Here is a 14624-nt window from a genome sequence, read left to right on the forward strand (position 1 = left end):
CAAACCCTGCTGGTGCTTTGTGAATAATTTTTCTAGTCAGTTGATTATTTTTCCTCTTTGCAAAACTATTCTCTGAGATCAGCAATTATGGAAATGGAGGCTAATTAAGGTGATTGTTTCAAAGTTATTTAACATGGAGGTGACTGATAGAATTCTGATCTTTTTAAAAGGCAGTAGCTTGATTGATTAGAATGGGGACTGTTTACTTTTTCCTAATGAAAGCTTCTAACACAATTTATATTTTAGTTGGAGATATGTACCTGTGTACCAAAATACATGTTTACAAGCGATAAGGAATTCTTGTTTACAAGAATCTTGAATACAGTGATCAGGTGTAATCTATCCCAGTACATAAGCTCTAATGATGTTAATCATGATTTACTTACGGAAAGTATTTGTTTAATTACACTTACTGTATTATGCAAACACTGCATCAGTAAAATTGTTTGTAAAACTTTGCAACTGTAAAACTTGAATTTTCAAGCAACCTGTTCAGCCAAAAGTAGTAACTCCTGCTGGCTTACTGCAGGATCCTAACTTTTCAGTGGTGTTGGATAGTCACGAGCTTTTCAGTGGCGTTGGATAGTCAATCAGCTATTACGATCAACCCCAAACTATTTTCCCAAAACAAATGTGAGTTAAGATGGCTGGAACAGACACAGACCGATAATTACACGTTTTACCCAGGATATGGATTTCTGGAGATGTTATTTGGTTAATGTTTCTAACCCATAGTGTGGAACCAAGAATGTATCCCTTTGAGAAGCCGTTTTTCTCCCCTCGCTCTTACTAGTTCAAGGTTAGGTTACAGCCCATCTTTTCTCCTGCTCAGCTCTTTTCAGATGTTTCACTGCAATGGAATCAAGTCCAGTAATGGGTAGAAAGGAGGATCTGACAGAGGGGGTATGCAGGAGATGAGGAATGTGTAGGTACGGGGGTGGCAGGGAACCAGATTTTGAGGAAAGAAAAGAAATTAACTGAAATTCCTCAGCAAAACAGAGGGTAGAGTTTTGCCAGGCAATCTGTAAGCACATCTCCAGCACCACAGGTTTCCCCAGGACACCCGTGCTGGAGAGCTGCCATTCTGGCGTGGCCTCTGTTGTGGTGAGAGCGCACACAGGGCTGCCAGGTGAGGGGGAGACAGAAGCAGGAAACACTTGTGCTTTGTTATGCCAGCTGGTTGCAGGATTTCTTATACAAGATGCTTAACACACAGTTTTCTTTAAGAAACATTTCTGTTTTGTCCTTCAGAGCACTCTGCAAAGACGACTTCTAGCCAATCAAACACTTCCCTGTGCTTCAGGCTTCAATTAAGGAAATGAACAACTTTCTTAATTTGTTGAGATAATCATTGGTTTAGGCATGTCTTGCATACTTGAGGCTTTGGCTTGGCACTGTATTGCAGAAACAGTTAATTAATAAACCCTAATTTTTTTGTTTAAGAAGTATTTTAAAATAACTAATCATGGTGTGAGTAAAGTAAATTCTAATTCTTACCAGTTAACTGGCAGCAGCAAGCAAATTGGTCTCTAACATCTTGAAACTACTAGTATTAATACAGATTTTAAGATCTTTTTTTTTCTTTTCCCTTTAGTTAGTACGGGTTTAAGATAATTCAGACATTAGTCCTACAAGATGTTTGTTTCACGTTTTTTAAGGTAGCTTACTATTTTTTTCATTTTCAGCAGGTTATTAGACTTTAAGTGAGTTAAAACCTCTTCACCGGTTTAACTGCTTCTCCTACCTAAAAGGAAGAGTCAAGCAAGGTGCATGGAAGACCTAACTTTTTCATTTTAAATTCTCTCTCATCAAAGACAGTGGGTCTGGAGGCCAAAACATGAAGTAACAGACTGCTGTATGAAATTGTAACCTGCTTTTTGGTCGGGCTGGTGCTTCAGTACTAAGCGTGGCAGCCAGTTCAGCGACTCCGCGGCAGTTTTGACTTCTTCCCTGTCGCTCCCTAGTTCCTGTGCTCATTGTTGCCAAGCGTTAGAGGGATGCGTTTGTCTTCCCATGACTGAGCGCTGCTGGCATGATGTCCTGTAAAATTAGGTAGAAGTTCAAATCCCATTCTTCAACTGGAATTTAAAGAACCTTTTTCTTGCTGACACCTTGGCCCCTCCATATGCCTTGGCATATGACATGTACCAGAGGAAGGCAGCAGAGTTAGTTTCACAGGTAGGAGATATTTTTTTTGTCCTGGGAATGATCTTAAGCTATACTCTTTTAACAAAAACTGACAAATTACAGCAGTAACTTGTTGTCCCTGTCCCAAATAATTTCTAAGCTTCGCATCTGCAGTAGAAATGTTGTTATAAAAGTATCACTAATTTTTATTTTCTGCCTTTGTGAACTTGAACTACCACCTACCTTCCCCACCCCTTTTTAAGCAATGACATTATGTTCCTTTTTTTTTTCAAACTTACAGTGTCACAGCCAGTAACTGCGTTACTGCAAACAAAACTGCCATTCTGTGAGTTCAGGCTGCAACATCAAAAACACAGAGCAGCTCTACAGAGCCAGGGCAGTGTGGTCTAGCAAACAGACAGAACCTGACCTCTTCCACAGAAGAGGGAATAGCTTTTTTGGCTACTATTAACAACTCGAATACTTCCTCCTGCATAGGCTGGCATGGCAGGAGCTACTGCCTCACCTACCCAAGCAGAGCAGAAGCTGCTGCCTTCTTGTTCCTGTCAGTCAGTTACTCTGATTTTTTGATGTAAAGCCTGCAAGTTTCGCATACAGCTTTGGTTAAGCAGTATTTTCAAAGGATTAGTCTTGCTCAGTTGTAGCTTTCCCTTTCCTCTTTTACAAACTGGGACAAGAGTACTTACTACAGCTCCTGTTCTAGTATGTTTACAGTCATTCAGTGTCCAGTCAGGGCACCAAGTACAAAGGATTCAGGTTCACTGCAATTTTTTACCACCACTGCAGAAATAAAGCGATTTATTTTTGATAAAATTGTCATTAGTGCAATACATCGTAAAACAGAAGAATGAAATGAAAGTATTTACACATAACTTAAGCAACAAAACCAACTGTGGTCTGAGGTCATTTTAGTATTTTTCAAAGTAAAAATAAGGCAAATAAAAACCCCTTCAGTGTTCTTTATCCAACCTAATCGAACTTAAAAATTAACGATTGTCTACACATACTTTTAAAAAGTACATGAGTTTCCAGACAAGCTCAGACATTTCACAGCAGAAAAAAATTTCCAGAGACAGAATTGTTCTTTTCTTCTGTAACACGCAGGTATTTTCAGAAGGCTGACAGACTTCCATTTCTCCTGGCTGAGAGACTATCAGTGGACTGTATTTCACCTAGACAGGCAGAACTTTCTTCATCGTGATTAAAGCAGTCGTATGTGCTCAGCAAAGTACCATTTGCTGCTCTCTCATCTTTCCGCAAGGAGAGGGGCAGATTTGCTAGGGTGAAATTAACATCTTTGAAGGCATGCAATAAAAAGATCCCCACAATAATAGTCAGGAAGCCACTGAAGGTGCCAATAATGTCATCAGCCGCCATGTGTTGCCATTCCTTGAAAAGGATGGCAGAACAAGTTAAAACAGATGTTGTAAAGATTACATAATATATTGGTGTCACTATCGAAGTGTTGAATATATCCAGAGCCCTGTTTAAATAGTTGATCTGCGTGCTCACACAGACAATAAGGCTCAGCAGCAGAATCCAAGACAATGGATGTTCCAGCACAGGTTTTCCTGCAAAAAGTTCCTTTATAGCGATGCCCAAACCTTTTACACAGGAGACTGATAATGCTCCAATTACAGAGCAAATTGTTATGTACACGAGAATGTTGGTCTGTCCATGGCGAGGTCCCACCACAAATATTAGAATTAAAGACACAATGACAACAAGCGTTGCAAAGACCACAAAACCTGTGGTTGGGGGGAGAAAAAAAAAAATCATCTTGTTATTTACGTACACTATCAAAAGCATCATAGAGGTACCAAGAAAACACTCATTAACACTGCGATGGGCTCAGCTTAAACAGAAGAGTTCAGGATGTTTCGCATTACTCCTCCAACACCAAAGTTAAAATGATTTTATAGTAAGCTAGCCAAAACAAAGAATAAAACTCAGGCATGCTGTATTACCTTTACCAGCCTATCAGCAAGATGACTACAGGATTAGGTTGCCAATTGCATTACACACAGACTCACTGAGGTGTAGCTGCCACTGGATACAGGCTTGTGTCTGAATGCTTTTGAGAGGGGTACATTTTGGCACACTGCTACATTCATCAGCAGATTTCCAATAATCTGGTCATTCCTCAAGATCAGCTTTTTAATCTCTGTGCTAGCTATTTCCTCCTGTTTAAAATGGGAATTGTCTTTGCATATATAGTATTTTGCAGATGTGTATTTGTGAGTGCCTCATCTTCCATGTAAGCATAGGAGCTAGTCTGCAGGATTACTTTTCTCGGCAGACACTTACCACAGCACCTACTTTCTCATTTTAAGGAGAGCTCAAAGTTGGGCTTAGAGACTGACACACTTCAAGTGAAATTTATAGAAGCTGCATTTATTCAACTGTGCTGCTGCATTTGTTTAAACTGTCATCTCATTGGTTCTCGTCAAGACACTTTGTTGAAGGCCAGACAAGTTCACTGGCATCATGCAAAGCTCCCTATGGAATTATGTCACAGAATTCAAATCTCTACTTCATTTTGACAACATGAAGCAGACACAGGCTATCTTCCTGGAACTTGAAAGCAGCAGGAATGAAACTACAATAAAGAAATGATGGGCCGCGTACATATCAAGCCAGCATTTTTCTTACCTGGATCACCTAGTTTGTGGGACATTTCATTCAAAGTTTCTACTTCCTCCTCTTGTGGAGCGTGAATTACCATCACAGTTGATCCCAGTATACTTAGCAAACACCCTATTTTTCCATGTAGATTAAGTTTTTCATTTAAAAAAAAGGATGACAGAATGGCACTAAGAAGAAAAAAATGCACCAGCAAACATGGAATTAGTAGTATCATGTCATTCATTTGCTCACCAACTTACAGGTTGCTTTGACTGTACAGGTCACTGACTTGCATACACAATGTGCAGCTTAAAAATAGCTACACAGTTTATTTTCTATCTATCTCAAGGTACTTGCTATGGACAGAACTACCTGTTGATATTTGGCATCTCTCCCCATAACCCCTTTTTCATGCTGCCCCCCCAAAAAACTCTGTATCTAAGCACTTGTAAAAATAATTTTTAAAAGACAAATATCTTACCTCTACTTAGAAATGAAAATACTACTCTGTTGTATACAACGCGTTTTTGAAATGCAGAAGATGATAGCTTTTCACAGATCGAAGTGTAGATGCATTGCTAGAACCCTTCTATAGCACAGTCACTTCACATTTGGAGAAACTTAAAGTTACTCCTGACGTTTATAAGCACTCTCTATTTATTATTACAGCATAATTCAGTGACATATTTCTAAATAAATATTTTACTTCTCTCTCTGAAATCACACTGCTTTCTGTTAGTGTTTCTTACCTTACAAGAACACTGAGAGCTCCTAGAGGAGTCACTAACGTAGCTGGTGCAAAAGCATAGGCAGCAAAGTTAGCTACTTCGCCAGCTCCCACTGCAGAGTAATAGTAATAATTAAAAAAAAGGAGTTAGGCTGTCTTATGCAACAAACTTGTGAATCAGAGCAAGTGTTCTTGTAGACACAAACATGCAGTAAGGGAACAATGGAAAATTCTAATGATAGCGTTCAGCTAACAGTACTAGCAGAACATACCCCCCCTCTCCCCTGCTATTATATTTTAAAAACAGGCTGGGGGACTACAACAGGTATTAAAATTAATTCAGCCAATTAGAAGGTGTTTTATTTTGGTGTCTATGCTGTAGCTCCCCAGCCTGCCAACTTGAGTCATGAACTTTTGCATGGAGAAATCGGCAACAGCAGGATACAGGGCAATGCATACATTAAGCCATAGTTACCTGAACACAGCCAGTAAGTCAAGAGTTTAAGCAATGCAAAAAAAGAAGTTCAGAAAAGAGACATCATCCCAAAATATGGTTCCCTCTAAAGAATCCTGTATATCTAAGCACTTCTCTGCTAAGACAAAAACCAGAATGCATATGCTAGCAAAGAGATACAGGAAGACCAACGTCTGCCTAGTTCCACTGCCCAAAGAGGGCAGTTACATTAATGAAAGAATTTCTGGTGCGAGAGGAGTTATATTAAAATCATTAGAGTTGCACCCATCAAATCACCAGATAGCATTACCATACATCGTAGAATCCTCATCTCACTCCTTTTTTATAACCATTGCTGCCATCTGTGGCGTAGTTATTTACTTAAATTATATAATGCAGATTATATTTTTGATGCTTACTTGAACATATTTTTGATACTCACTTGAAAGAAGTCCAGCCCACCACAGCCACTCCTTAAGGTATGCATGACCACCTTGACCTAAAATTGAAAGAATGTTTGCTACTCCATTAAAAACATACACCAACAAACAGTAAGTCCTGTCACTGATAACATCACCAAAATAATTTTTGCAGCCCATGCCCTTAAAAACATGGGTAATCTTTTGATACTTAGGCTTTATAGTTAGAGGAGCTGAAATAAAATCTTCAAATTTCTGAAGTGCAAATGCCTTGTACAGCCTACTTTGAAAACTAGTTATTTTATTTCTTTTGTATTAGAAATGGCACTGATAACCATATCTGCATTACCCTGAAAAACAGTTCTTTCAACTCATTGTAATGACATGAAAAGCCAAGTTTTGTGTCTCTTATAAGAATGCTACTTTGCGGAAATCGTGTGTGGTTTATGCGGCTGATTACATGTACAAACACGTGAAATGCAGTCACACGTCCTGTTTCCAAACCAGGGAGCATGAATTACCTATCTTGAGATCAATCATCCTTTACAAGCAGAGATGACAGGTACTGAATTAAAAATATTCAGATTCAACCCTCTGAATCACCTGAGGATGCTGCAACCATCCTACCTAAATCCATTCTCTTTCAGTTTAAAACCATTGCCCCTTGTCCTGTTGCAACAGGGCCTGGTAAAAAGTCTCTCTTCATCTTTCTCATAAGCCCCTTCTAAGCATGGAAAGGCCGCAATAAGGTCTCCCTGGAGCCTTCTCTTCTCCAGGCTGAACAACCCCAACTCTCTCAGCCTTTTTTCACAGGAGAGGTGTTCCATCCCCCTGATCATTTTCGTGGCCCTCCTCTGGACCCGCTCCAACAGGTCCATGTCCTTCTTGTGCTGGGGGTTCCAGAGCTGGACGCAGTACTCCAGGTGGGGTCTCACCAGAGCAGAGTAGAGGGGGAGAATCACCTCCCTCGACCTGCTGGCCACACTGCTTTTGATGCAGCCCAGGAAATGATTGGCTTTCTGGGCTGCAAGTGCACGTTGCCGGCTCATGTCCAGTTTTTCATCCACCAGTACCCCCAAGTCCTTCTCGGCAGGGGTGCTCTCAAATCCATTCGCCCCCCAGTCTGCATGATACTGGGGACTGCCCTGACCCAGATGCAGGACCTTCCACTTGGCCTTGTTGAACTTCATGAGGTTCGCACAGGCCCACCTCTCTGGCCTATCAAGGTCCCTCTGGATGGCATCCCGTCCCTCTAGCAAATCAACCGCACCACTCAGCTTGGTGTCGTCTGCAAACTTGCTGAGCATGCACTCGATCCCACTGTCTATGTCATTGGTGAAGATATTAAATAGTACTGGTTCCAGTATGAACCCTTGAGGGACACTATTCGCTACATGTGGTCATTATATGTGATTTTTAGTTTTCTAAACCAATCTCCTGACACTCAAACACAGTTAACATTCTCCTAAATTCACTCATTCAGGAGCATAGATGTAGTTAAGAGTGCTGGTTCCAAGTTCAATTTGCAAGTACAATTCAGATTTAACTGACATGCAAAGGAATCATTCAACAAGTGTCCCTAGAGGGCATTACATGCAAATTAAATAGTATGTATCACACACAGAGTTAGGTGTATCTGACACCAGAGAAAAAACACATCAGCTCTATGTTTTAGGTCTCATATACCTGTAACAAACAAAAAAAAGTCAACACAAGATCATAGGTTTAGTAAACTTCTGTTAAACAGCAAAACTTAAATGTCAGCAAGTTTCTTAAACCCATATTTACCTGCTCTCATGGAGCCTTTCCTAGCTAACCGGAGAAGGCCCTTCTTTTTCAGGATGAAACTTCCTCCAATGAAAATGCTGGAACTCATAGCCAACACCAGACCAATGCAGAAGTCATATCTCCCACGAGTTTGGCTCATCTCGTAAACTACTAAAGACTGTCACATTGATCAATGAACAGTAGAGCTTCTGTTACTCAACACAAGATGATGCAACACTGAAACCTGAGCAAAATAAACACATCAGAATTAAATTGCTAGAAATACATACTGTATAGGAAAATCCTCAACAGCTCATGTGACTGGTTCTCCTGTGAACGGTCTCTGCTATGAGTGTTTAAAAAAAAAAGGCAATCTTTGAAGCATGTGTAAGCTTGAACCATGGATGAATGACATTAACAAGTCTGAACACACAGAAGGAAGGGCTTCTGACCTGGCACATAGAAACTGAAACCCGAACAAATAAGAGTTCTTTGAAAAAAGTTAAGGAAAACTTAAAGATGTGTGATTCATTTTTCTTTTCATTAAGTACACAGATCTATGTTCTAGCATACCATGTAACTGACAATACTGATCAAACAATTACAATTACTTACATTGAAGTCAGTTTGTAAGAGAGTTTGGGAACAGCCACAGCATTTCTTCCTTATAAACTCACTAGAAAAATGAAAGAGAAGATTAGAATGGGTGTTTAATCATATAGTAATTTCCCCAACACAAACAAGCTTGAGATGTATGCGCATACATTTACCCTCTAACAAAAAGGGAAATCCGGAACAAGAAATAAGGCATCTGTTTGTTGATGTATTTCACAAAGAGTTTCCCATACCTGTATGAAGCATCTTTTCAGCTTAGCTACAGTAACTATTAGAAGTTTACAGTTTAAAAGCTTTCACTTAGCCTGCTAAGACTCCAAATTTAGTTAGGTAAGACCTTCAACAACAGCTTAGCAGAAGATAGCAATTTTTAGGCTAGAAATCCAGATTTTACATATTCAACCTCCGGCTTAACAAAATTTAATTCAGTGCATCTTTTCTTCTGTTACAAGCTGCAATGAGGATATCCTGGATTCCATCTAACACACAAGATTTTGAATTTAAGGTATCTCTATAAATAACTTTTAAACTGAAGAACAAAAAGCTCAAAGTACTTTCAAGGTGATTAACCTCTCTATGTATGAGGGCAAATGAAAACTATTTTTAGGCTTTGATTTCAAGACAACTGATAATTACGACAGTATAGAGAACTGTTCTAAAGGAAGAAAACACCTATAGATAAAACAATTTTTATTTCCTGGGAACACCAATCACAGATGTGCCAAGACTAGCATTTAGTTCCCTAAGCAATTATTTTCCAGATACTCAGAAGCATGGCATATGACGTAAGTTGCATTAGTAAGCTTTTGATTTAAAAGTAAAAGGGGGTAAAGAAAAGGATGGAATAAAATGTTTCCATTTCAGTGCTTATTGGAATCTGAATTCCACAGCTTTAATGTTGAGATACAGCAGCAGCTGTACAGGCAGGAGTACAATGCTGGTGTCAAGGCATTGCAATATCAAGCGCCCTCTTTCACGCCCAGGCAGAGATGGATGCACCCACTGGGAGTCCAGGACTAGATAAAATCATATTCCAGTCTGCCATGCCAGTTCACAGTTCCCATTCCTGCCCCTGATTCTTCAAAACCTGTTTTCTTCCAAAACTACCTTTCACTGTACATTCTTGCTTCCGACTTTGATTAATTTGCTACACCCCGAGGAAAAACCTAGCAGAGAGCTACAGGTAGGTTAACGTTAAAACTGAACACAGAACCTCTTACTTGCATCCAGTTAGGCTGTGAAAAAGTATAGGAAAACAGTCCCATTTAATAAGCACTCAACATGGCACTATTCAAAATGCTGCAAGATCCACAATTCAAAATTCTCAAATGCTCTTCCCTTAACCCTTGCATAGTAATTTTTAATATCTTATTTTGCAGGAAAAATTTAAGTAAATGAACTGCTTTCATTTTCTAGCAACTTTTAAAAATAAACTTAAGTAGATTCTTGCATGATACAAAATTACCTATCAAACAAAACCAAAAAAGACAAATCATTAGTGCAGGAGACGGACCAGAACAAGCCACCTCACTAACTGCATCAAATATTTCTCTGGTTTTGAATTCAAAGCAAGATTTTCAGTCCCCTGAAGAACAAAGGCATTTTTTAATGCAAAGAAAAGACATCAAGAGACTTCCGCGACTGTTTTCTCTACCATCTTTTCCAGCAGTCATAAGTCACACTATTCAGCTAATCAAGCCAAGAGTGCTCTTCTAGCTCCAGCTGGTGTAAAATGGGATACTGGTATAGCACCACCTGGGGGAGGCGGGCTTCTTTTGCTGAGCTTTTCCACACTACCAGTGTTTTAACAGTTGCTACTCTAGTTATATTACTAATGGGAGTATTTTTACCAGTGTAGCTTTTTACTAAAACAGAACTCCCCATACTGGCAAAACCACTTTTTTTTTTCTCTCCCTGGCTTGCATAGCTTCATCTACACAAAAACATTTCCAACAGAGGTAAAGCGCATCAGTTGTTAGTCCCATCTTGACATCTTCCACCCACTGCATTTCAGAGACAAGAGAAGCAGCACAGGCTGCTTTTCTTTGGGAGCAGAGAAAGAATTTGATTGCAGAAGAATGAGGAAAACTTGCGAGCTAACAGGTAATTTTCTGAATTCAGACTGAAAAACACCCTAAGGATGCTACACTTCAAAACTAGTAGTTCTACACTCCCCCATATCCCAAATACATTAAAGAGTTTTTGATTCCCTGTCAACCACTTTGTTAATCTTCTAAATGACTCAAATCTTAACCACTTCTTCACATAAATTACTGATAGCTCTTCTTGCTAAGTTTATTTGTCCTCACAGACATGGCCAGTCCCATTTCTGCTTGGGCTGGACTGCCATACCTCCATCTAAGTTTATATAGATGTCTACATTTGCTGACCATTTCTGCTGCAGTCATGGTGAACCCAACTCCTCTCTGAAGAGATTTGGTTCACTGCACGCAGCGCAGATGTAATTCGCCCATGTAGAACTGACACGTATAGCTGCAAAGTCAAAGCAATAGCAGGCACAGGAGGTTTTACACTTCAGGAAATCAGTAGTTTAATTCAAACCCTAAGACTTAGTAAAAGAAGAGGAACTAATGTGTCCTCATAAATATCATCAATAAAAATTATTATGTTTGGAAATAAGAAAAAGAAAATGCCATGAAATGAGCAGTTTCTGGAATAAATACTCCTCTCACATTTCAGCTTTGGGACATGCCAAAGCTGTCCCACACCAGCAGCCAGGGCCACTACTAAGTTATAAACAGGAGGGAAGACAGAAGATGTAGGAGTTAAACAAAACTACCAGTGGTTTTAGTTGTATTTGGTGTAGTTCTGCAAAGGTTCTTTAATCAAGATCACAGCTGATTTTCACACAGAGAGTATTTCATCCACCCAAGACTAGCAGGTTCATGGAGGAATACTAGTTTGCTGCTCTGATTTCAGAGATGTAATGAGGGGATGAGACTTTCCTATCCACAGAAGCTACAACATTTACAATGCCTCGAAGAACCACCCATTTATGAACTGCCTGTGGATCATGTAGTATGATGAGTCATAACTCTCAGTGTGCAACAGTACAATGACAGACAACACAGGGAATGTATACTGAGTTTGAAGGTTATCAGACAGGGAGAGATGGAGAAAAAGCTTTCTGAAAAAAACTGCAGGATATAAGCAAGTCCAGATTAGCCAAAAAGTCTGCTTGCTTATTTTTAAGATGTAACCGAGAAGTTTCACAAATGCTGACAAGATACAGACTTTCTGGTCTAAAACACAAGGTAACGCTTCTTTGTCTCTTTGCTCAGAAGTCCTTTTCTCCCAAAAGCAGCACATACACAGTGCTCAAAAGATGTTATATATTTATTGTAACAAGTAAGCTCTCTAAATATTCAGAAACACTAAAAGTGGTGTCATGACATGAAATAGTATTTTACATTTAAGAGAAAATTAGTATCACTTCCACAAGCTGTATGTTGTATGGAAGCAATAATTACAGTTGGTAAAAGTAAACACGGTAGATTGTTCCAACTTTGCCTACGTGGCCACCAGCCCTCAAGAGTTCAGTAGACAGTCTTTTCTCCTAGAAGTAATTTAATATGCTAAAATATTTAAATGCTAGAATTCACAATTTTCTCGTCTAACAACTGATCTTAACTGTGAACAGGATGATGTCCCTAAGCTAAAAAGGACCTTAACAGGCCATTTACTTCAACACTTTGCCACATAAAGCATCATTCACTGCTGCTCCTCATTACAGATAATTCGGCCAAGCTTCTCCCAGGAAATACTTACGAAGGAAACATCACAAACACTGCACCCATGCTTTGATGCTGTTAGGAACTCTCATTATCTAATGACCTTCATCTAGATCTTCACTTTGACTACCAAAGCCCGTTATGTTTGTCCACACTGAACTTGGAAAAGATACAACTCCCTTATCTTTCCACCCATATCTTAACATTACTCTGCAAGGTACGTACTTGGCGCTTCCTGCTGTGGCACCCTCTGGGTCCTTTCCCAATAGCCCACTTTTTTTTTATGAAGTGCAACTCCCAAAGTCGCATACAGTATTTTAGCTGAGTTATTATTACTTCCGCAATACTATACTTCTTTTCATACAACCCAAAATCGGTGGTTTTCTTAGCCCTTCCTGAGCAGTCATCTATTGTTGACTCATTTTCAACTTCTCTATTAGTATAGCCTCTAAATTCTTTTCTACAGAACTAGTGTTCTCTAAACTGCATTTGTATAGCAAGTTATTCCTGCCTGGGTGTAATAACTTTCATTTACTCCTATAAAAAAGCAGGTCTTTTTTTCAGAAGTGTTTCCTGAAAATACTCATCTGAGTTTACACACTGGCAACCTTTCCCAAAAATTTTTTGTCCTTTCAGCCATATCACTAATATTAAAAAGCACAAGATTCAGATGTGACTCACACGGAAGAATTTTTAAACAAAGGCCTGTTTTGACAAGACATTAGTAATAGTTACTCCAAGTACAGCCATTCAGCATCTTTTGAGCTGTTCTGTGGTATTTTATTTTCAATTCTGCTTATTTGCAAGAGGTCCATGAGAAGTTTTATGTTTCTAGCATTGAAATAGAGTACCTATTTAATGCCCTCCTAGCCATAAAGCTTTTCATGGAAGAAAAAGGGGTTGAATCAACAAGGTGCTTTTAACAAATACACATTGACTATTATGTGTTCTCTTCTTCATTTCAGCAGGCATAAAACCACAGGAAACAGAAACACTCCCTAACAACAAAAATCCAGATGTTCAATGATGAGCCTTTCGAAGGCTCATGATACATACCAATTTTGTTCCAAAATCCAGAGGCATTCACTTCTTAAATATTTCAATGTTAGGTCTAAAATATAAGTTGAAAATAACATTAATTGGCATTTTAAGAATTCAGCTAAAAAAATTATGTCCATCATTTCAAGTTAATTTCATTTTCATGCATGACACACAAGGCTGTACATTGTCTCATCTATGCTTTAAAAAGAGATGGGATCTTTGTTTTAAAAACACTTGAATAAAAGTAGTGTGATTTTAAATTTGATCCTTCTTAGGTATGTCTCACCTGAAGCGTTACAGTTTTTTCATCCCTTTGCTTTTCACTTCACTAATCAAAGAAACTAACTTGCGATCTCAACTATTCTTTAGAATGTAAACATGCTAAAGTTGAACTGAAATATTACCCTAGTCCTTTCAGTTTTGTTCTGTAACTTAAGTGCTAAGGCACTTTTATTACAAAAACTAAGATAAAGTTTTAATTATTAGCTTTGTTATGGTGAGTTTTCAGAGGATGTTTATATACAGAACTCTCAGGTGGCAAGGAGTATGAACATGGAAATATTCTCAGTAAGATTACTAAAATCCCCAAAATACACCTAACTCTTTAACCCAAATCTTCCTCAGTTATGTTCTGTCCACTCTTGAACATATCTTTTAAACGCAAGTATAGAGAAAACATTGAAAGGACAGATATAACACAGCATTAAGATAAAAGAGCTGCTGGTTCGAAACTTAGTCACGTGCATCTTTAAAAGGCCAAGATGCACGCATACAGTACCTAAAGATTCTGTGTACATTATTTAGGAAAGAGTACCTTCAGTTTTGCATTGTAAATCTGCCCCAATACAGATACAGTTTTCCAGCTTTGTCAAAGTTAAATGAGTGTGGAAACTTACATGCATAATTATTTACATATTACACAGGCAAGGTAAAAAAAAAAAAAATTTGTTTATAAAGATAATGTTATATATATGCATACATATAATATAATGTTAGAGGCACTAGCACAAGTACTCAGAAAGCAAAACATACATAGCTGCCTACTTTAAAAGTTTTAGTTAAACTGTGGGGAAACT

At 38.7% G+C, this 14624-nt stretch overlaps 1 protein-coding gene across 2 annotated transcripts; it reads right to left on the minus strand.

Annotated features, from left to right (window-relative positions):
* Window positions 1-2945: 2945 nt before the first annotated feature.
* On the minus strand, window positions 2946-13618 carry NIPA2 (non imprinted in Prader-Willi/Angelman syndrome 2). Of its 2 annotated transcripts, XM_009576062.1 has the most exons (7): window positions 13564-13618; window positions 8756-8816; window positions 8162-8384; window positions 6397-6453; window positions 5523-5613; window positions 4801-4961; window positions 2946-3896 (listed from the first exon to the last, which is right to left on the minus strand). In XM_009576062.1, the coding sequence occupies exons 3-7, from the start codon at window positions 8298-8300 to the stop codon at window positions 3259-3261; spliced, it is 1086 nt and encodes a 361-aa protein (XP_009574357.1). In that variant the 5' UTR covers window positions 8301-8384; window positions 8756-8816; window positions 13564-13618; the 3' UTR covers window positions 2946-3258. The 2 variants fall into 2 exon arrangements, with proteins under 2 accessions (XP_009574357.1, XP_009574358.1); XM_009576063.1 differs by lacking the exons at window positions 6397-6453; window positions 8756-8816; window positions 13564-13618 and having other exon boundaries at window positions 8162-8300.
* Between the last annotated feature and the right edge of the window lie 1006 nt (window positions 13619-14624).

Source organism: Fulmarus glacialis, unplaced genomic scaffold (genome assembly GCF_000690835.1).
Source record: "Fulmarus glacialis isolate BGI_N327 unplaced genomic scaffold, ASM69083v1 scaffold8224, whole genome shotgun sequence".
Lineage (NCBI taxonomy): Eukaryota > Metazoa > Chordata > Aves > Procellariiformes > Procellariidae > Fulmarus > Fulmarus glacialis.